This window comes from Anas acuta, chromosome 1 (assembly GCF_963932015.1).
Source record: "Anas acuta chromosome 1, bAnaAcu1.1, whole genome shotgun sequence".
Taxonomy (NCBI): domain Eukaryota; kingdom Metazoa; phylum Chordata; class Aves; order Anseriformes; family Anatidae; genus Anas; species Anas acuta.
Genome location: NC_088979.1, coordinates 60,706,358 through 60,730,240, shown reverse-complemented (window position 1 = coordinate 60,730,240; position 23,883 = coordinate 60,706,358). Strand labels below are relative to the sequence as shown.

Below are 23,883 nucleotides of genomic sequence, written 5' to 3'. Positions count from 1 at the left end.
ACAGTAGGTGGATGTCTCCAAGTAAGCTGCACGCCTCCACTAGCTTTTCCAGTTAAGTGATAACAGTAGGTAATTTCTGGGAGAAATGCAGGTGATCAGTTTAGGTGCCAGTATCAGGATGGGGTGAATTGTATCTTAGGGCTGGGTGTTCTCCCTCTGACCAAACAGGTAGTCATGGCTCCTGCCTCAGATCAAGAGAACTACATCTGGATTAACCATTGGTGCTGAATTCCTAGAAATGTATTTTCCTCGGGAAATAAACATTTTTGTGTTACTTTAAAATTACATAGCCCATTTCTAAGTTTTAAGTTGGGCTTTTTCCATTCTAATTATTGACTGATACACCTCTCTTTTATTTCTTTTCATCTCAGTTGTGTGTCCATGCGTATAGTTGGTTTTCTCAAGGTTTTACAAGGATCTATTAAATGATCTATCTTAAATGATCTATTTTTAACATGAAAAATTCTTAAACTATGTTTTATACTATAACTTCCTGGTAATGTCAGATTAAATGACAGTGCAGTTATCTGCCTTCAAGAGGTTAGAAACAGTAACAGATAATAAAACAGAAAATGTTACATGTGAATAAAAGCTCCCAGAGCCCTCCCACTAGCAGTCAAAAAGTGAAGGAGTGGAAATTAAGCAATATAGAGAGACCAAGTGTAATCCAGAGTAAATATATTAATGCTAGTCTTAAATGTTCTCTACCTTTGAAGAAGTCTTCCTGATTTGTCTCTTCATTATCTCAAGGATCTGTGTGCATTAAAGGACATAAAATGAGAAAATAAAATAAAGCTTCCTCAGATTGTAGAAGAAAACAATTGTGTCCCCACATTAGTTGCTGGTATTGTTAAAACATGCAAATTAAAATGTTGGATGATGGATAGTACACAAACAATAGACCTTGAACTTCTTCCAGCCAAAATAAGAATTAGCAGCCTCCAGGTTTTTTTTGCAAGTGCACAACTATCTTGCCATAGCTCTGATTCATATTCTATTTTCTCCTTAGCAACAATTTACCAAATTTAGAGACACTGTGTTAATTAAAAAATAAATAAACTTATTGTTCTCCTTGCTATTTTCTCAGTAGGCATAATTGAAATTTCTCCTGATTAAATTACTGTATTTGTCAGTTTATTACTCTTGGGCTGCAATATACTGTTATTTACAGCTCCAAAACATCTCTTTAAAAGTTCAGAATTAATTCCAGAAAGTGGCTGCACTACTTATTACATTGCACCTTAATGCAGATGTGCATCCTGCAGAGGAATGTGTTCACAGAAGCATTATATCAGCATGGCATCCATAGAAATGAATAGATCAGTTATTCATTTATGAAAGCAGGATGGGGGGGAAGAGGGAAACTGTGAAATGAAGGATGCTGAAAGAGAGGTGCACATTACATCTGCAAATAGGTTAATAAGAACAAAACACAGGCATAATAAGTTTGCAATCATCCAGTCATTTGACTGAAATGGACCAACCTGAGCAAGCTGCTTGAGTTTCTAAAATGGTCTTAGCTTGTTATTTCCTCTAAATAATAGTCTAAAGAAAAAACAGAGTCAGAACATGACGTAGAGCACTGTTACCTCTGTGAAATAATTTCCTGAGTCAGACACCTAACCTTTAAATAGCTTGGGGCATGGTTTCAGCTCTGTGGACCTGTTCTGTCAGCATGGAAAGCCTATTTGTTTCATTAAATGTGAGAAGTAAATATAAACCTGAAACAATATCATTTTAATACATGAGATGAGTTATGATACAGACAGGAACCCCCTCTTGAGAAGCATAACAACTCGTTTTGGAAACTTGGTATAGCCGCTTGTCATGAGATTAAGAGCCAGCTGTACAAATATGATCAAAGGAGGGCTTAGGCAATGTCTGTTAGCTACCTGCTTCATACCTGGTACTCGTTTAGCTCACAGAGTGGAATCCAAAGCCTGAAGCTGTGTTTTCAGGTTCCTGATAGTGTAAAGCAAGAAGTGGATACCTAAGAAATCAGCCCCATGTGTTGAGTAGGGGATTGATTAGAGCTACCTGAAGAATGCCACGCATTGCATTGTTGGTCCCTCTGTATGGTTTAGGTCCTTGAGTCAGGGCTAGAGGCAGGAATGGCAGCATTACTGCTTTTTTAAGAAATAGCAGAGCAGCTCAGAGCACTCGTCTTGTTTTGGAGGCTTTATACCCATGTCACCCCCCTTCCAAGTACTCAAAGTATGAGGAAGATGGGGAGGGTGAAAGAACTCCTTGTTCCTGCCCCAGCACAACAACAAATTCAGGGTTTTTCAAGGCAGGAGGGAAGCAAATGGAATGGAGCCTGACTCTGAACCCTAGAGTGAGGGTGCTTTACAGTTTAATCTTCTGAGCAGTGCATGTGAAAATTATCAGCAGCCCTGAATGAGGAGCTTTGGCTCCAAAAATATACTTCCAGTAGCTGCTGGACTTCAGTCCTTCTATTTCTTCTGACGCTATTATTTTCTGTGGGGCAAAACTGGTTCAGTAATAGTGATGAGAAATCCCTTTCTCCTCTTCTCAGATGCCTTACCAGGCTGCTGAGACACTTTCATCAGGGGCTCGAAACCCTGAGCTGAGGTGGGCCACAGGCTGGCCTTCATAATATTCCTAATTATTAGGTTACACTTCTAAAAGTTACACCACAGCATGCACAGCATCTCTGCTGTTCAGGTTTCTGAACAAGAGTGACTGTGGCTGCTGCTCTTCATGCAGCCAGTGTGTGCGAGATATAATCTGAGCCAGCCAGCCTGCCCGAGTCCTTCCAGGGATTTGCATGTAGCGGTGTGTGTGTTGTGACTGATAGATTCACAGCCCAGGCCAAGGCACTTCTACGCAGGCAGGACAGGTGTAACTGCAGCTTAATGTAGGACTGAATTCTAGGTCACAGAGGTTGGCTGACAGCAAGTTTTAGGTGCCTTTAGAACAGACAGCCATTGAAAAGGAGAGGGCAGGAGTTTGCCTTGTGGTTTTGAACATGATACCGACGTCTTTCTTTATGTCTACCAATAAATATTGCAAAATGTAGCAATGATTTAGAGCACGCATGGAAGGATGTGCTGCATTGTGATCTAGGACTTAGTCGGCGTCCCTGAAGAATCCAAGCAGCTGTGTTTCTGCAATATGATACATGCTGCATGTGTCAAAAAGATGTGTGAAATATCACTCAACATGGAGCTGCAGCACTTCGCAAATGTGGAGGGAAATTAATAGAGTAACATTATATTTCTTGATGCTGATCTCCAAGAACTGGGAGGGCTCCAACTTCTGCTTCTAAGCTTATCTTTAAGAAGTTTCACCTGGAAGTCATAGATCTGATCCAGGTCTTTGCAGTGATTCTGCTAATTAATGTTTATTGTGTTGTGCCAAATATATGTAGTTCACATCAATTAACTTCTGTTTTATGTCTGTTCTGGTGTGCAGGGTGCAAAGACTTACACAGGACCATGTGGAGGAAGAGACTGCAGTGGAGGATGCCAGTGTTTTCCTGAAAAAGGAGGCCGTGTGAGTAATATTTTTTCCTGCAAAACGTTCTTCATGCTATCAGTTCAATACCATTTGCTAGAGGCAAACTTGCATCAGAGTGCTGTAAATATTCAAACTATTGTGTTTTTGTTTTTTTTTTTTTACTGTTATTTACTGTTACTGTTATTGTATCGTACTTCCTCAGGAACTCATAGATTTGACAAGTATAGCAGGTTCTTCTCTTAAAGCTGAGGGCCAAGGGACCTCAGGGACATGGCAAGTGGATCAGGTCAGAATTCAAGGGATAATTGTCCCATGATGTTAGATCTGTCAGTACAGATTATATGATGATGCTAAAAGAACATCAACAAAATCACTCAGTAACTTTCCTGAATTCTTTCTAACAAAAGGGTATCCAATGAGATGATACCTCATGTGTGTGATTTTCATCAAAGCAGAAGGGAAGCAGTTCTGCAGAACCTGAAATACCCACTTGAAGGAAACTGCATGGGACTTCCTGGCACTGGGTTGTTTCTGATACCCTTTTCTTTGTTTTGGGGAATAGTGAGCTAAGAGGCAGAGGAAGGGAGATGGGGTGGAGGCTATTAGCCACCTGCCCAAAGAGCTCCCAGCAGTAGGGCAGTTCCTATCCTGTATGGCTCGAAGCCCTGGCTGGCAGGCTCCTTCTGTACAGCTTGGTCATCTGCAGCTGAGAGAGTGACTCAGCCTTTTCCATCCACCCATCCCTAAGAATAGGCCAGGCAAGAGATGCAGCAGGTCATATGCTCTTTCTGCTATCACTCTGCCTTTCTTCCATGCAGCAGGCTGCCAGTTCCCATTCCCATCACATTCCTTGAGCTTGACTCCACGTCTGAGTGGAGGAAGAGGTGGCAGGAAAGTCAACGTGTAGGTGGAAGGCAAGGAACACTCTTGTTTACAGCAGAACTCCTGATGTCTTGGTGGAAGTCAGATGATCCCATGGTCACCATGCCATGAGCACCACAGTGGCAATATTCCCAACGCCTGACCACGGCCTGCTCATGATCTGCTTTCCATTACAATAGCCTAATGGCAGGCTGATGAAGTTGAGAACAAACAAACCCTTCCCATGAGACGCAGCTTCCGGAGGGGCTGTCTCCAGCTGTTATTGCCCTTCCCCGATCACTCAGCCTGTGAAGTTGAGCGAGTGCCTCCTGCCATTTCCCTCCAAGGGCACTGAAAGACAAAAACTGTTGGCTGTGCGAAACAGCCTCAAATGCGATGCTACTGAGTCTTTCTTCAGTGTGACGTTTTGTGTTCTAAGGTAAAGCATGGACCTGCTAGTTCTCTACTAGAGTTCATTAAAACAGTAATCTGTGGGAAAACTACCTAATTTGTGACCAAATATTTTTCTCCTTCCTTATTGAGTGAATAATCCTTAATTTCAAGTTAACCATGTCTGCAAGAGAAGAGAGGTAGCTAAACAGAAGTAATTGAGTAGGTTAGAAAAGCTGAAAATATTAAATTATTAAAGTAGAGAATCGGCCAGGTGCCCCAGAAGGTTAGATGTTTAGTATCTAGAAAGGAGAAAAGAGCATATTTTATATACTCTTCACTCTCACTCTTTTGCTTATGTCAGGGAAGTAAGAGTAACCCCAGTAACTAATCAAGCTAGTTAGAGAAACACTAAGACAAGAGAAAAGGAGGATGTTACAAAACATTAATTATATTTTGCTACTTGTGGTTACTGTGGAAATTGTGAAGGAGTATCGGGGAAAGTGATTTAAAGAATTTTATAACACTTCAAAAATGGTGTTTGAATTCTCTGAAATTGTGTACCTCATTCTGAGTCAGCATGCACTGCATGTATTTTGCGTCTGCTTGTCTCTTCAGATGTCAGAACCTCAGTTAAACATCTGTTTTAAGGAACAAAACTGGCCTTTAGAGACTAGTCAAATTTGGCATGGCTTCTGGTCTCATGCTAATCCTCAATGGGAATATTTATTTTCACAAAACCTCTGTATAATCTGGCACGACACACATGTTCTTTTTGAGGTGACTCATTACATGCACAATAGACATATTGCGTGTTTGCACTTGTAAGAGTGCCTGAAGAAGTCTGCTAGATTTGTGCTTGTTCAGTGGCTCTCCATGTCAGGTACAACACAGCTGTCTCTGGGTATTCAGGTAGAAATAGCACTGTGAGAGCCAGCAACCAGTTGCCATACCGTTGCCCTACCATGCAGTGAAAATACACATTAATCTCATAACAGATCTCTCAAATACAGACATACAAAAGGTCTTTCTTCAACTTTCTGCTACTGAATGCATTTCAGAAATCGTTGAATGAAGTTCATTGGAGCAGCAAATACTATTGAAAATTATGACAGTAGAAAAGGTCTGAAAAATGCCTATTTTTATTTATATAAGGTTCTACTTAATTTTCTGTCGTTGTTGCAGTTGAAATTTTAAGGTACAGCATTTAGATAAAGGTGCTTTTCTGTATTGTCTTAATCCAATGGCATTTGTTTTTGTTTGTTTGTTTGTTTGTTTTGTTGTTGTTGTTTTTTGTTGTTTGTTTGTTTGTTTAAAAAAGTGTTTTTTACTAAAATATGCCCATTGCTTTCTTCTGGGGGTTCTGTGCTCAGAGGCACTGTCTGTCTGGATTTGTGAGGATTCAGCCAGACTTTGCTCAAGTGTGCCAGGTCTCCAGATGCATGACAGCTGGAAGCCTTGTGGTTCTGTCTACACCAGTTTTGGTTCAAGACTGATAACACCAGCCATGAAGGCACATAGAAGTTGAATCATGTTTCAAGCAGGCAGTTTCTAGGGACAGAAGGCAACCTAGTTCAAGTTAGTGCATGCACCCAACAAGCCTGCTGGAAAGAGTTATGGTATCACTTGGCTGTGTTTAGTTTTTCCTCGACTCTTTTTTGTCTGGGCTCTGCCATGAAGCTTTCACTAGACTCAGACAGAGCTCAATGAAGTCCAGTGTGGGTGGGGAAGATGAAGCAGGAGAAGCCCCATCTTCTCTCTGCCATGGTGGTGGGGAGCTGCAGCAGCAAGGCAAATACAGCGGCTAACATGCAAGCTCCCACCCCTCATCAGACCCGCTGCCAGGGCTGTGGAGACACATGGGAAAGGCACTTTCTACCTCATTTCCATCCTTTCTACCTCATTTCTGAGTCAAACCTTCAGAAAATCACAGGATGTTGCTGATAACCACATTTGCAGTTCACAGCAAATGCCTAGCCATTGTTCAGGGAAGTTTCTCTAAAGGCATATCTTCCCAGGGCCACACACGATGCCCTTGAAGTTGCCACCTCCTGTCTTGCTTTCGAGTTTACACCTTTGGAGCAGAACAAAGAAAGGGAATTGCTTTCATAAGTTGTCCTTTCTCTAGTGTCTAATGACACTCCAGTCTTTGTTCATGTTGACAGCAGGCTAGTTACTTCACTTTAAACTTAGGTGTGTATTTACTGTTAGCTGGATATGAATATCAAGTCTTTATAGGTCTGACCATACCTCATGGTCAGTCATCTGGCCATTCTCACAGCTGGCAAAAACCTCAGTGGAGTTACAGTGAGAATCAAAGTTCCTGCAGGAGTGTCCAGATCCACACAAGAAACTACATGTATGTAAACGTGTGGTGGAGGGCTCAGGGTGAGGAGGGAGAGGGAAGACAGTGGTCTCATCTTCTCCCTAAGCAGCATGTGGAGAAAATACTGTGAGGAGTGCCAAGGTGTCTGCATAAGAAGGAAGGGAGAACAGGTAAGCATTGATACTGTATTGAAATTCTATCTTGAATAAAACAGAGGCCCTGGACTAAAGGGGAAAAAAAATAAATAAAATTCTATTTTATTTTTTCTACAAATTTTTATTGCAACTTCTAATATTTTAAGATTTGAAGTTATTTATAGACCATATATTGGGCAGAGTATAATATATCACCTTTAAAAATTGTTAGTACATGAATACGCTTATGTAGGAAGTGGTAACTCCTTTCAGTACAATGGACAACTGTTTGACCTATTGAAGTTCATAATCAGCCTCACTTCATAATCAACCTAGAGGACTTTGTAGAAAGTGGAAGTGAATAGAAATCTTTTTGATCTTTCTGTAGAGTGAGAAAATGTGCTCTATTGAAATCTTGCTTTGTACTTTCTGTCTGAGTCAAGCGTCTAGCACTGCTTGAGCCAGTTAGCCCTTATTTTTGCAAGGGGCAGGGATAACGGAAACTGAAATGAATGGACAGTTTCGTGTCCCCATAAAGGCCATTTTGTGAGAATGCCAAAACATTTATTTATTTTTTGTTAATCAAGACTGATATGAGACATTTCTACAACTCCTATACAGATATTTGTTGTATTGCTTTCACTAATGCAATGGCCAAGGGTAAATTATTACCAGTTCACCTATAATAATTTCTGTCTGTTTTTGAGTGCAACTATGAAATCTAGTGTCTGATCTTAACTTACAAGCATTTTCTGTACCAGCTAAAATCTTTACACACAAACTAGATCTAGCAGATGTTCTTCTCCATAGTTTAAAATAATAATAATAATAAAACGCAACACTTAACTATTCTGAAGTTAATTCCATTCTTGTGTTTTCAGGGAAATGGATAAATCCAGTAAATACATGTTATTAACTGTTAGTGTAATTCTTGAATTTCACAATTAACCAGGTTCTCAGCTGGTATAATGGCAGTAACTCCTTTTTAACTCTTGGTTAGCGTAAACTGATATATCTAATGAAATCTGATATTTTAGCTTGTTTTTACAAAACAAAAGCACAAGAAGTTTCTTCCCATCATAGACCACTAATACATCTAACCCATTACTATGTCCCCAGCAGTGATGGTAGGAGGTGCTTTTTAGGGGGAACACAGAGATCTGGCAACTTTGTACAGTCCTTTTTAATTAAAATTATACTGTTAGAGACGTGACATATTTTTATATTCTTTCAATATCTGTGTTTCTTCCTGGATTTGTCTAATATTTTTCTGAAGCTGCTGTGTGTCTTTACAGCCTTCTGTGGCACCAAGGATTCCACTAATCAAACAATATAAAATTACTATCCAACCTGTTCTAAGCCAATCTCTTCCTAATACACCCTATTTTCAGTCCTGTAAGATTTGGAAAGGAGCAATTCTGCGTTTACCTTACTCCCTGCTCCCTTAATTATGTAAACGTCAATGTAAACCTCAATGATATCCCCTCTCACCTTTCTCTTGTCCAAAAGGAAGAGTCACAGTGTTTTTAGCCTCTCCTAGGAGGCAGCACTCTAGTCCCTAATCCCTCTAGTCTTCTCTCTCTGGACTCTCTGGTCTTTGAGATACCACAACTGTACACAGCATGCAGGATTATGGGTGCACCAAGGTCTTAGCAGTAAATTGATACCCTCTTGTTTTCCTCTCAATGCCACTCCTGAGGCCTACCAACACTGAAGTTTATCTACGCACCCAGTGATGGACTTCCTCATCACCATCATGGTGTTTAACACCTTGAGAAAGGATAATGTCATCTACAAATTTGTGTGTTTCATGGCTCAGTCCCTGTTGCATCTCCATTTTGAAATGTGACTGCCGAGCATTATTCTTCCTTCAATCTTTCTTTTAGCCTTCAATCCATAGAAGCACCTCTCTTCCAACACCAAGGGAATTTATTTCCAAAAGTCTTGGTGAAGAATTCTGCCAAAGCCATATTGAAAATTAAAATATATTATGGTTACTAGGTTCTCCTTTACCATGCTTATCCGTGTGCTCAGTTATGATATTCTTTAAGGTAGATGACTGCCTGGCCAAGCAGAGAAGTCAGACATCCTGGCCCATCCAGCCACAGTTGCCAGAGTCTACCCCTGAGTGTCTTTTCCACATGGGAGTTGGGTTGGCACCAACTGTGGCTATTTGTGACAATGGGTTACACACCTTGGCCAGCAGTTCTGCAATTTCACACTTGAGTTCCTTCAGAAGGTCTAGCTGAATGTCACCACTCTTACTCACTTACCAAGGTCTGCCTTATCTATGTTATCTTCTACTTCCTGTATATTTACCTGAACTTAATCTGGCTCAAAAAATAGATTAGATTTGGGACTCAAATCTCAAACACCTTCAGCGGTAAAGACATATGCAAAGATTTCCCTAAGTTTCTCTGCTGTGACCTTCCTGTCCCTGAGTGCCCCTTTTTAACTTTTGGCATCATGTACTGTTGCTATTTCCTTTGAGGGCTTCTTGCTTTGCTTTAAACAACTTTTTACTATGAGCTTGATGATCTTCTGCAAACTGTTCACATTCTTTTTTAGCCATCCGAGTTGCCATTTACTCTTGATCTGGTTTTTATGAGCTTTGCTGTTCATTTCAGCAAATTTTTAAATGTGAACCTTTTTCCCTACAATAGCCTTCTTAGCTTTTTTATGAGCTATGCAGAGTTTTATTGAACTGTTTTATATTCTTTTTGATATGTGACACAGTTTACCAGGACTTTTAATACAGTGGTTTTGAAAAGCCTCCAGGTTGCTTTAGGCTTCCTACGTTTTGGACCGCTTTTTTAGTTTTTTACTATTCATCTGATTTTTATGTATATTCCCTTCTTGATATGGAATATCTGTGTGATGCATTTGTTTTGTTTACTCCATCTGACTACAGTATTAAATTCAAGTTGTATTGTGAAGCTATTACAGAGCAGTTCTCCCCCTAGTACCTCTTGAACTAGGTCCCGTTGACCACTCAAGATCAAAGAGACATCATTTCTTGTGGGTTCCAGGGCTTGCAGTCATTTACAGAGTCCAAAAATCTTATCTCCTTATCTTATCTGGATGAGACATTGTGTCTGACTGTATGTAGGTAGGCTAATTTGCCAGTATCTCTACCTGACCCAGTTTTGCAGCTTCTCTGATGTAACTGAACACTTCATGATCTTTGCCTTTATCAGAGAGTCATAAATACAAACCAAGTGCTACCTTTCTGTTATCTCCTCCAGGGATTCCCTGTCACTGTCCTTTGCCCACAGTATATTTTTCTGTTACACTTCATATTGTCCTCCACATTCTGTTCCACTGCTCTGCTTGTACCTCATCTCTTGTCATTCCAGTGAAGGTGACAGCCTAGCAACTCAGTGTGCCACTGATGATCCTCCTCCCACCAGCCTGAGATCCATCTTGCATCAGAATTGTCATTTGTTGCCTAGCAGTATAATTCCATAATCCAATTTTTTAGGTCTCTAGCACTGTTATAGAAGCACTTACAAATTTTGCACACTCTTTGTTGCAGATGCCAGTCAAGTGACATTGTAGTGTTGTTTGTTTCTTATTTATTGCATTTTTGCTATTTATTTCCTTCTTTGCCTTCTCAGGAATGTATAGAGAACATTAGCTGTGTCTCCCTCACAAGTTCCGTGAGTCCTGACTGGTTGCTCCACCATGCCTATCTGTCTTTCCCCTGTTTCTTAGCTTAGCTATTCCTCTGTGACCTTTTTAATTTTCAGTAATAGCAGCCTTGTTCCATTCTGACTGAAGACCAGCCCATTCCTCCTGTGCTGGCTGGTCTTGTTCCAGAGAGTTTGCCAGCACTTCAGTGCCTTGCACGGCAGCCTTGAGTTAACCCCCTAGGACATCCCTATTCTGCTTTCCCACTTTGGTGGTACAACATAGACTGTGGCCACCAGTTCCTCCTTTCTACCACACTAAATACCTATCTGCACATCTGTTGAGCTCTGCTACCTTTCCTCTCAGCAGGCCACTTAGTCCTCTCAGCTGCTGCAAACCCTGCTCTCTGTGTCAAATAATCAAACCTCCCACTACCATCACTTGGTTCGCCTTCTTCTCCCTCTGCGCCAGGAGCATCCTCACCCCAGAGAGACACTTTAACCAGCTGGAGGTTGGAGTTTATCAGAGATTTGATTCTTCCTTCCAAGATGATGAGCCACCATCCCTGAGACTGAGATCTTTTGCTTACCTGTTTAGTCAACATCAGAGATCTTTTTGGTGGTGGCCAGGAGACGGCAGGCACAGCAGAGGGGATTACTGACACACAACATCCTGGGAGGCCTTGCCCATGAACCTGTTTCTCTTAGCTGCTTCAGCTCAGCCATTCTTGCCTGTAGAGAACAAATCCAGGACTCCTGCCAGGTTGCACGTACAAAACCTATCTCCTGGGTTAGTAATAACACACATTGTCTTCTCTGTGCAAAAAAATAAAATAAAATAAAAAATGAGTGGTCTGCTCTGTTGTGCAACTTCAGCTTGCATCCTGAGCTTAAAATAGGTAAGCTCTTGAAGGTTCATTAATACAACTTCTCATTTGTGAGGTGAGTAGAATTACTTTTCTTTTCCCTGCTCAACCCATTGTCAAGCTAAGTAGCAACAAGGAAGATCTGGCCTTGAGGAGACATACCTGGGAATAGTGGGGAGAAGGCAAGCTGACCTGAGCCTTTACAAGCTGTACTTCATAAGGATGAAGAACCACCTGGCTAGTTCATACGCCCTTCAGACATCCTCAGAAAGCCACTCAACAAAAACTAAACACTCCCACCACCAAGAAAAACTCTACTGATCATATAAGCCAAAAATTCATCATGCTTATGTGCCCTGCACTAGCCTACCCTTGCTTTTCTTTCTTTTTGTTCCTTCTTTCCCCAAAAAGTAATTATTTTAAAAGTCTCCTGTTTGCTGTTCTGTGTTTGCAAAGCTTTGGGATTGAATTCCCTCATTTATCGTCAAAAGTGTCATCAGATTCTGCAATGGAATGGATATGACATACTTCCCACCCCATTCCCTCCCCACCTTATCCCCCCCAAAAGAAGACACTTCAAAATTTCATATTGCTTCACAGGCAATGGGTAATTGTGTTTCTCCCTGAAAGCTGACAGGAAGATGCACAGCCTCAGAGGGGAGTTATCTGAGAGAGGTATTTGTAGTGGTGGCAGATTTATAGGCAAACTACCTGTAGTGCTAATAAGCATTATGCATTGACAGGAAGGCACCTTTCATTATTTTAATACTGTAATCAAGTCTAGTGTGGTATATCAGGTTTTATATATTTTTTCTCAGGCTGGTCAAAATAATAGTGGAGAACAGCTTACCAGGGACTGTAAAAGAAGAAAGTGTTACCATAAAAAAAGTGTTTAATTGTCTGAAGCTAAACGCAGCTCTCAGATGCAAGAGTACAGTTCCCTTTTACATACACGTCTGAGGATATGGTTTCAAATGTATGCTTTTGTTTATGTTTGTACTTGCATAACACTGCCTAATAAGGTCCTGCTGGCATACCTAAGTCCCTAAACTCTTGATATTGTTCCATAGGCATCTAAATCTTGGGTTTAAGGCTTAATAGCATGAACTATTAGTAGTGAATAGTTCCATAATCTCTTGAGTTAGCTACCAGAGAAAGGCAGGATGCATGTTTGCTTGACATAACTTGACTTGGTCAGTCTGAAACTCAATGCCTAGTTTACAACCTAATATTTTATTTAGTGCAAATTGCCTAACCTGGGCTACAGTGGCTATCAATCAGCCATGTAGCAAGACACTCATGTTGGTTGCTAATTGCTGTTCTTTAGTACATTTGTCCTGACATTTTTTCAAGTGAAATATGCATGTTTCCTTTTCAACTCTGTTTACACATGTTTAATCAACATCGGAGATCTTTTTGAACTGGTGGACGGAGGTTAGATAACTTTCCCATGAGCAAGAAGCAATAGATCTGCCTTTCTCATATGCATTCTACACAAAATCAGAGATTTGGGAAGAGTCAGTGAATGATTTTTCTAAGAACCAGTTTCAGACCAAAAAAAAAAAATATATATATATATTTATATATATATAAAAGGAAAAAAAGTGATTTGATACATGCACATATGCAATTAAACATATAAGCCAAAATCGCATTTTCATTTGTAAATGTAAAGGATATTTTAAAGTCTTTTTCAAAGTTTAAATAAAACTAAAATCTTTCTTTCAGATTAAACAAAATCTGCGCATTGACCAAAAATTATTTTTTTTTCTTCTTTTTCTTCTTTTATTTTGTGGAGCATTTCTGCTTCATCCACATATAAAATGTTAAAAAATAAAATAAATATTGCACTTTTTCTTTAAACCCGTTGACCTAGATTAGAGCTGTGCAGATATTTTTCCTACAAGCTTGTCTCAAAAACCTTTGCAATCTCAGCTGGTGTGACTAGAGAACAATTCAACGGTGTTGGACAAAGCTCAAGAATTAGTATAATCAATCAAAATGAATACCAAGGTTTCCGTTTAAACAAAATTAGGACTGAAGTAAATCTGCTGGATTAACTCTATTTGTAATACAGGTTCAGCTCTTGTATTTGAAATGACACAATGCGATGCCTTTTGCATTAGCTACATATTCGCTTGATTTATGGGTTTCTTGCAATCAAATAAGATATTACAGTAGTTTGATAGTAAGTTGAAAAGGTATTTCACTGGTATTTTAGGGATTTATTTTGACGGCAGCATTTTTAAGAGTGGATTTGGCCATCTGCGTATCACAAATTTGAATGAGAGATGAAGAACAAAAGCAAGACAAAACACACTAAAGTGTTTTACCAGAAGATTAAAAAAAAAAAAAAAAAAAAAAAAAAAAAAAAAGACTTTAAATTTAGTTGTAGAAAACTTAACTGCAGCAATGAAATAATGAAAGGAAACTTTAACAATGCTAGCTTGTCTTGTTGTAGTGGAAAACTCTCATGGTTATAATAGCTGAAACTGGAAGAAAAACCCTCATGATAAAATGATTGTGAGTAAGAGATGTTATTCACAATCATTTTAAAAAATTATCATACCTTTTAACTCAAAATTAAACAGTTCTTTTTGTTGTTGTTACTTCCTGTCTTCTTAGGAAATATTGAAGGTATATTTTACCTCCTTTAGAAAACAAGTACATGCAGCTAAGCCATTCTGTAATTAACTAGTCATCTGTAATCTTTTCACTCGTTGTGGTCAATAGTGTCTGCACAACACAGTACATTCTCATGTATCATTGATATTTTTGTTTGTATTTCTCATAGGAATTACACTTCATTATGGAAATGAAATGTAGTCGGCTTTGTTTTAGGACAAATATACTGTCCATTTGGCTAGACCTTCAAGCTTTGATTTCTGACAGTCAGATGGTGCAACTAATGCCCAGAAATACTTCTGGCCAAGTTTTACAATTTCTGCTTACTGTGAGCAGTAGTTGAAAGACCGTGCAGCCTGTGGATGATAGCCTTGCTCTGTAACTGGGTAGCCCACACAGCCGTCCAATGGGGATAATGCAGGTCATCTTGTAATGTTTAAATTGCACTCTAGAGAGTGTGAATGGTTTCTCATGACATGTATCCAAGGCTTTACAAGTTTCTCAAATAGTGCTTGTTTCTATTTTCTGTATTTTTGTCACATGGGAGCAAGTAGCATTGACCCATTTTCCTTTTGTCTTATTTGGTAAGCACCAAACTATTAATGGAATCCTTTGAGTCTGACCTGGACAGATCAGGAATGTGGGAATGGGCAGACTGTCATCATGTACAGTGTCTGCCTAGGCTAACATAGCCCATTCTCAGCATTTCCTTAATGACACTTAAAAGAACGAATGTTCTTTATTTACCTCAGTTTGTATGTAAGGATTCCGAATACTTTTCAAGTATCTTCACATAACGAACTGTGGAAATATAGGGAAGTGCTTCCATTACATTGATCTGGAAAAGGATGAAAAACATTAAAATACCTTACACTTGGATGCTTTCTTTGGGAGTATTCAGAAAGAAGATCTTGAAGGATAGACTTCTGTGTTTTAGGCATGGAAAATGTCTCTAGACAATGAAGCTGCAAGCCCGAACAAATATGTCTGTGCAGTGTTTTTTCTCTCACAGGCTTAAATTATTTTCCTGTGAAAATATTTTAGTAGTCTGTCAGATTCCCTTTTGTCTGGTATCATCACAGATGCTGATGAAGTACAATTCTTTGACTTTTTTTATTTTTTTTTTTTAGTAAGGGTCATGGCTGTTTGATGAAATTCTATGTTTAACTGTCTCTTATTCTAAAAGTTAGCAAAGCTCATTTTTGGTTTAGCTCTGGTTAAAGAGATAATATCAAGCCTTATAACTTGTTTAAAAGTAGATTTATGAGGCCTCAAGGTTGTTGGCAAAGCATAGTACTGATTTTAGAACAAAAATGAAAAGTCCTGTGCTTGCTGTCCTCAGTACATATAATGCTTCGCTCCATCCAGGGCACAGCAGCAAATAGAGTTTTTCTGCCCAGTCTATTAAGAATTTGGATATGTCCTTATTAATTTATTCTGATCCAAATATTCCTCTTTCCTACCTAAACTACCTCTTGCTTTTGGCTGTTTCTCAATTTCCAAACCCTCTACTTCTCTGTTATTTCACGACCTGTTCCCAGGACTATCCCTACTTTACCTTAAATTACCTAGAACATCATTTCCTTTGTCATTTCAACACCCTTTTTGTATTAAAGGTTTCCTGTAAAGGACTTTTCTTCTTTGTAGCCTGGAAGAGGAATGAGCGAAGCCAGCTCAGTGAGATGAACTCTTCCCCCAGAACACAGGGTGCTGTGGTCCTCACTGCTAGCTGTGTTTGTCTTTGGGAGGATGTAAGCTCTTTGGGGCAGGAACTGTTTGCCTTTGGATCTTTGCACAGTGCCAAGAGCATTGTTAGCACTCTCACGTTAATAACAGAGGTAGCACGCCAAGGGACACGGTGACAGTTTCCTTCAAGTAGACAGGAGCTCCAGCAGCAAAGGGCCCAAAGGCACCACCCCGTGCTAAAAGTGTTGGACCCATGTACCTTAATTATTCTGGTATTTAATGAGAGCATGAGCTGGCATGCTGCTTTATGGTTAGAACAAATTTTCCATGGCATATGCTTCAGCTCCAGTATGACTGCACTGCTCCTGCAGCGTCTGTCCCTCACCACTGTGAGACAAACTCCCTCCTCAGGGCAGAGCATGCTCCTCCATGTGTGCAGTATAGGTGTGTGGTTTAACACTGCCTTGTTAAAACTTGCCCTTTTCCACAGCTTTTACTTCACTTTTTATTTGCTAGAGACTTTGCACGGGGAAAGGAGGATAGGCAAGCAGACAGGCACTGCCTGCTATGTAGGTGTGTGGTGGCTGAGGATGGATCTATTTAATCCATTTGTTTACCTTTTTGTCGCTCGACCCCATGACACAACTTCAACTTGGCTAGCCCACACTCGGTCTAGCCAGTGTGGCCTTCCCCACGCCATGCGGCTGCAGCTGAGTGCAGCCGCTCAGGGTCTGCTGAGCCACAGCTCCCTGTGCAAGTCCTCCCCCTCTCCGCTGGCTTACTTCTTTCAAACAGTTGCAGAGTTAGTTTTGCTAAATGACGTGGGGTTATAATAAATCAAGCAACAAGACTCGTGCTGTGCTTCCTACTGTATGGGAGAGGTCCATATGGTTTAATTGCTTCCTCAGAGCTTCAGATATATGTGTATAAAATCTCTGAAGTCATGTGTAACTGCCAAGATCCTATGGTGTGGTTTGGAAAATCCATGCAGTGAACTCTCAAACGCGGCAGATGTTCACTGAAATATAAATGTAAAGTGAAAGAAGACAGCTTATCCAGATAAATAACAGTAGAGAATTCTACTGAAAATGAGCTGAGCCTGTGCCCGCAGACAGAAATGCAGAGGAGCAAGCACCTAAATGCCCTGGTCGGTGGCTGGGTTGGTGTGCAGCTTGAGGAGTGAAAGGCCATGGGCCTCGCTGCTTCCTCCATCCCCATCCTCCTCCCCTCAGCCGCAGTGCTGCCAGAGCTCTCATGCAGGGTGGGATGGGTCAGGATTTTCTCCAGGCAGCAAGGGGAGGATGAGACATGGTGGTTCCTGAGGGCCATACCCAGCGCTTGCAGCTGAGGGGAGCAGAGCCCAGCCCAAGCCACGTCCTCAGGCCCAGCAGGCGTGTAGTGGTTTATCTGCTGTCTGGCACAAGGGCTCAAACATCTCTTGAGGAGGGGAACGGTATGTGTTGGAGCAGTGCTTTTAAACACACGGGGCACCTCCGCGAGTGCCAGGGCCTGCTCTGCAGTGGTAACCTCAGTCAAGTGTGCTGAAGCATGGGCTCACTTCTGCTGCCCGAGCCACCTTCCTCCAGCACAGCACCCGAGCTGCCACAGGCAGCTGATGCGTGGAAATGGGGAACTGGTCTGCTGGGGTTATCCCAGATCTGTGGCAGCTCACAGAAGGGAACGCTCATGGAAAGGATCAGGGTGCCCTCTGACCGCTCCCATGAACAGTAACATGAAGAGAGCCTAACGCTGTCCAAAGGGGTGACATGCTTCATCCCATGCCCTGCCATGGTATGGCATGTGCAGAACAAGAAACATGTGGAAGGGGCTGAGGTCCTCCCCCTTGGTGGAAGGAGACACTCCCTTCCCCTCCATCCTCATCTTTGCAGTGAGCAGTGAGTGGCTGGAAGGGCACACTGCTCTGCTGTGGCAGGGAGCAAACTGCATATATCACCATCAAGGATATGCGTTGTCATCGCATTCATAGTTTTATTAAGTACAGCAGTAGTTACTGCTAGCTGGTGTTACTTGTATTTAATCATCAAAAAAACTCTGAATAAGTTTCAGTGTGTCCTAAACTGATGTTAAATACCATTCTCAGTAAGCACACTTTAAAAAAGAATATATTTCTGTCTGCTGAAAAAGCCCCAGCACTCTGGTATAGGCTCACACACTGTAGTGTCTGCAGCCTCTGCAGCTCAGTGCATTTACACAGCTGCAGTGTTGGTTACTGTTTACTCCCCCTAACAGACACCCTGTTCTGCATATTCCCTGTAAGGATTTTCCTTCTTTCTCTATTCTTAGTCCCAGGCAAATACCTGTTCTGATTTATAAGTCATGTAACCTCTCTGACTTCAAAGACGTTTTGTGTGGTGTAAATCAGCACACCAACTGACTGAATAAACCTCACACAGTAAGGCATGATTGTAGAGCTGAATGTGTTCCTGCGTCTGTGCACTAAGTCAACAGGATTCCTTTTCACTTTTGCGGGATAAACATACTTCTCTGCTGTGTATTTACAATTGCTGGAACACTCGTGCAGCCATTTGTGAATCCTTTGCCTCAAGAGATCTCTGATGTAGGCATCTTCCATACTGTAAAATCTCTTTTGTATTCTGTTATTCTAAACTAAATTCTATTAAAGATCCGAGGAAATGCATGCATTTAGAGGTTGCATATCTTTTATCTGTGTCTGATGGAGCACAATCTCTTTTCAATTCAGTTAAAAGCATTCCAGTAATGAAATTCAATACTTATATTATAATTGTTCATCTGTTCTTGTAGCTTGTTTATTCAAGCAGCTACAACAGTTTTCATAAAGAAAATTGGTCAGCTTGTGTTTTCTCGAGTATTAGAATCTTTTCTTACCAAGAGCTGAAATTTAAATCAAACTTAAGCCTACCATTTAAGCAGTGATTTAGCTCAAGAAAGAACTTCCTCAGAATTCAGACCGTAGGAAAGCAAGCCAGTCCTAGGGTCCTGTGAATTAGCCGGCCTCTCCAAGTGACTATAATTCCCTTCCAGCATGTGTTGCAAATTAATCCCTTTAGCTGTAGGCACATATAAAAACTTCCAGGAGGTATCCCACCCCAGACATGGCTTTTCTGAATAGATCACAATAATTTCCACAACACGCAACTTGTTTGAAGGAATGCAAGAAGGGCATTTCTGATGTGATGATTTGTTGCTGGTCTGATTAGTTTTCAGAACTGAAATTTGGCAAGAGGTCAGGTTTGGGTTTTTAAGAGCTCTTTTTTAAGCATCTAAGAGCTGTTGGGAGATGTAAAGTGCGTTTCATAAGACAGCAGAAGCATCTCAGATAAATTTAACTGTGTTTGACCAGGGGAAGACCCAGGTGTTTTAAATCAAACCTACAGCAGTAAGTAGGGCATTCCAGAGGTTCCAGGAGGGAAATGCTTCAGCTTCTATCTTGCCCTTCTGTGAGAACCTTTCAGTTTCTTCTAATGGAAATAGGAAATATCCATCTTTGCTTAAATTTGACTTTCAGGAAGAATTGAGATAAAACTATCCGGAGATATCAATCTGCCACTCTCCAAAGTAAAACAGCATCAAGACTTCCTTCTTAGAAGTGCTTCCTTCCATGGGTACAAAGCTTTTGTTGTAATTATAGAACAATCAGACGTATCCTTGAGTTGGTTAGAATGGGCTAAAAGGAGGAAAGGATGGTATATAGTATATATGTAGAAGGTGTATACGTAAACCAAGCAGAAGGCAATCTTTTAAACTATCCAGTAATATTTAGATACTAGACTGTCATGAGGTAAGCAAAGAAAGAGCAAAGAAAACCTCAACAATGAAGTGATACTAAGAACCAAGGACTGAAAACACATTTTGTCTAGTAACAAGTATTTTTTCCCTGGGAGCGGAAATATTGCACAACCCATGAACACTCCAGAATGCAAGAGCATCAGCCAGCTGCTGAATGATGAATTTCATTTATTTCCTATCTGACTTATGAATATTTGGGCAGATGAATATGCTAAGAATAAATTCTTATGGGGGCTGTGAAACAGTCCCATGCTTTGTTTATGACCCCAAAGCTTAGAGCAGTTTAGTTGGTGGCCAGCACATATGCCTTTCTATGATACCATGATGTTTGTGATGCTCTGATGGCTCTTGCCAGCTTTTAGTCTGATATTCATGCTCCTTTGGATTCTCTTGCAGCCAGTCAGATGCCTCTCTGAAATGATGTAATCTGCTCTGCCGCTGTCAACGTGATTCATATTTTTACTGCTTTGTGGCTGGTGGATGTTGTGCCCAAGTAATATGAACTGCACATTTGCTTTCTGTTATGTGCTACTATGTGTGTTCCTGCAATCACTCCCAGACTCTGTTACTTTTATTGCTTTATTACCAGATCAGTTTCTGTGGTCTATCCCTCTCCTTTTGGTTGGGTTATTACATATCTCAACTACATGAGACACCTAGGGGTAGTCCAATTTCACTTTATTCTCCTATCTTTAACCCAAATCTGCGGGATGAATAATCAGTGTCTGTTAATATTCTAAGTGGCTGAGCCTGTGAGTTTGTGAACAAATATTCTTGCTTGGGTGAAAGCTCCATGCTGCCTGAATGCTGATTCAGGATGGACTGAAAATCAGCTCTAAGTGTTCATAATCTAATCCCGTGCTGGTTTGGAAGAGTATCTATTAGCAAAAGCTCTCCCACACCTATTCAGCTCTTGGATGAGTGCATGCACAGGTCTCTGTGAGGCTGATGCCACATGACATGAATGACTGGTGGGGGTATGCAGCAGACCCACACACATGGGATGCTCAGTCTTCACAGAGCCTGGTCCTGCCTAGGAGCTGCGAGGGTTTGGACACACTCCACAGCAGTGGGATTGTCCCATGTTTCAGCCACTAAAAGTAAAAAGCTTTGATGTGTGTATGCAATGTTACAAAAGTCTGTAGCTTGCCCAGGCTTCAGACAAATGCCAAAAAATACTTCCCTAACACAAAATCATTTTCATTAATGAAGAAGTTGCAAAGGAAGAGAGTCCTTCACAACTTTTGTGAGTCATACACAAAAATAAGTTCCCACAGAGACAATCCCAGAGACCAGGGCAGATCTATGCCGTGGCCCAGCATCAACAGACAATGTGGAAAGTGTCAGAGGGTTAAAGAGGGAGCATTTCTCATTTAAAACTGCTAACTAGCTGCATGTAGCAGCTCACTGATTCTTTTATTGAAGTTGTGTTACAGAGAAGAGACAGAATCAATTAGCACGACAGATAATAACAATTTATGTTTTCCAGAGTTTGAGATTATCGCATACTGACATCCATGCACCACACCTTCTTGTTCAGATACCCCCATTCAATACATTCTTTCCACATAAGTTTTGAAAGTTTGAAGGAAATAAACAGTGGGATCCATGTTTTGGATAGTACATCCCAGTTTTGCACATTGGTTCTCTGGAGAAAATGGATGTGAGTCACATGCATTGTGAACAAGTAAGCTATCTAAACAGATGCTGCAGTTGTAAAATACAGATGAAGAAAAAACTCACTTGTCTCAATATTCTGTCCCTTTACGTTTTCAGCCAGATGTCATATGAGTACTTCAGTACATATTCTCATGTTCTTGAACACTCTGTTGAAGTGTTACACAAAACTGAGAACTAGACGGATTATAAATGTGCGCACATTTCCCAGATGAACTGTTTGCCAGCTAGCGCATTGGAAAAAAGTGAGTTAAAAGTCAAAGTAGAGAAACACCTCTTGAGTATTTTGATTATGAGATTTGTAGGGCTTTACTGTAATAACTATAAAATAATTACAACAATTTTCTTCACGTCACAACATTATTTATTTTCAGAGCAAAGTTCAGAAAATTTTGAATGATAGTATATAATATTTTTTCTAAATGCCATGGCTCCTTCAAATATACATATGTATAGTTCTTTTTTCAAAAGTGATAGATTGCCAAGTTGTCTGACCTCTCAAGAGAGGAAGTTGGGAGGACAGTTTAGTAACATTTTCTTTCATTCCTAATGTGGAATAAGATCAAAAAATATGTATTTTAAATTCCATTAATAGCCTTATCTTTTCTAAACCATAAGGTACTGGCAAAATAACAGCACAAGTAAACATGGCTCTTGATGCACCACATTAAAAAATGGCTTTTGTTTATGAAAACTTTTTTGTTGTTGTTGTAGAAACTTGTGGGAATAATGTTGTATTAATGGTAGGATGTTGACCTTTTCCAGCTATGGAAGATAGTCTCAGAACAGGATCCAGGAAAAACAAACATGGAAACTACTTAACTCCTTAGTTGTGTGCCTGAAACTTTGTAAGGAAGCATTATTTAAACTTAGGCTATTGTACTTACAGATTGTGTCATTACATTAAAGTGCCACACACGCACAACTATTTTCACTAAACACAAAGTTATCAAGAGCTTAAGGGAATAAATAACTTCTGTGAAGAAGAATATTGCTACAATTTCATATAAAATGCTGCAATAAATGTAAAAATATGCAATCATCTGCTATTGTCTGTGTTTTGTCTACATTTATTTATAGTCTCCCAGGTCAAAAGTATGGAATTTTTCTCCAGATTTTAGGGTACACAATGTGATGAAAAAAAGAAAAAGTTAAACCAAACAAGTCCCTGTTACTTAAGGCTCGAATTCTCGAATTCATGGTCCTCTTGTATGGTAAAAACAGTCCCCTCTGATTCCTTAAGTGAAAAAAATAAAAGCTTAAGTGAACTCTATAAGACTTAGTGTGCAGCCTTTGTGTGGTTGTGGAGTCCACACGCACCTCTGCCGAATTCACTCCTGATCTGAAGGCTGGCCACAGAACTTAGGTGTTCCTGACTTCCACTCTGAATCTTGAAATGAGCCTGTGGTTGACTTGGGAGTTTCCATGTTGTCTGGAGAGAAACTAATGAAGGTCAGCATGGGGGGAATAAGAAAAATCCTCTGAGCACCCTGTCTTTCTCTTTTTGGACTGGTTGTAGTCAGTATGCCAAGTAGGTAGTTTCACTACCATTCCTGTTCCTTTGCTCACGCCTGTTTCTTCAAAAGACTCTCCTATATCAGCAGATTATAGCAAAACATCTGTTAGACCTTCTTGCAGGACAGTTACTGAACATCAGCATCAGCTTCAAGAAGGAAATGGAGCTAACCCAGTTCATATCAGCTAAGCACCTCACCCATGATCTCCACTAAGACTGCTTGTCTCATTTTATATTCTTGTCACTCAGACTGTAGTTGTCACTATGAGAAAAAAAAAAAAGACATATTTTGTTAGCATCAAGGTATTTTAACCTTTTCAGTAAACTGTGCAAGTCAAGAAACTGCAGGGTGTAATCAGGCATTACTATAGTGTATCAATTCTCCTTTCAGATTGACCCATGCCCTTCAGACAAATGAAACCAGAAACACTGGTTTTAAAGTAGGTTTCTTTCCCCAAAGAGATTAGATTTCTGTATCACCCATAGGCAACATGTAAGAACTACCTTTTAGTTACTATAAGTGCAAATTTTACTGTTCTGGGGCTCTCGGACCTAGTGGGACACGTGGTACTTTAACACACATATTTGTCAATAGAAAAACTGAGCATCATTTTTGTGTAACATGGGAGTATATGAGAAGTTATTACAAAAAAAAAAAAAAAATTGAAACAAAAAGTATTTCCCTATCCTCTATATATGATATTAAGTTGTCCCTGCTTCTGAGAGGGTTTGGCAGCTAGCTTATGAAGCAGCAGGTATTCCTAGAGCTTGCAGTTTGCCCTACTGCAGGGAATCAGCACTGATTTTGGCCTGGCTTTATGTACTTCTGGTAGCTTACTACAGTACATCAACAGCACAGCACATCAACAGAAATGAGGCTGCAGCCTCCAGGCAGGCTGTCCTG

The 23,883-nt window shown here is 40.4% G+C and overlaps 1 protein-coding gene across 1 annotated transcript in view; it reads left to right on the top strand.

Moving 5' to 3' along the window:
• COL4A2 (collagen type IV alpha 2 chain) overlaps positions 1-23,883 on the top strand; it is a 148,219-nt gene that overhangs the window by 33,975 nt on the left and 90,361 nt on the right. Inside the window, exon 3 of the mRNA XM_068678491.1 lies at positions 3,436-3,516. Coding sequence (XP_068534592.1) covers positions 3,436-3,516 — 81 coding nt within the window. The remainder of the gene's footprint in view (positions 1-3,435; positions 3,517-23,883) is intronic.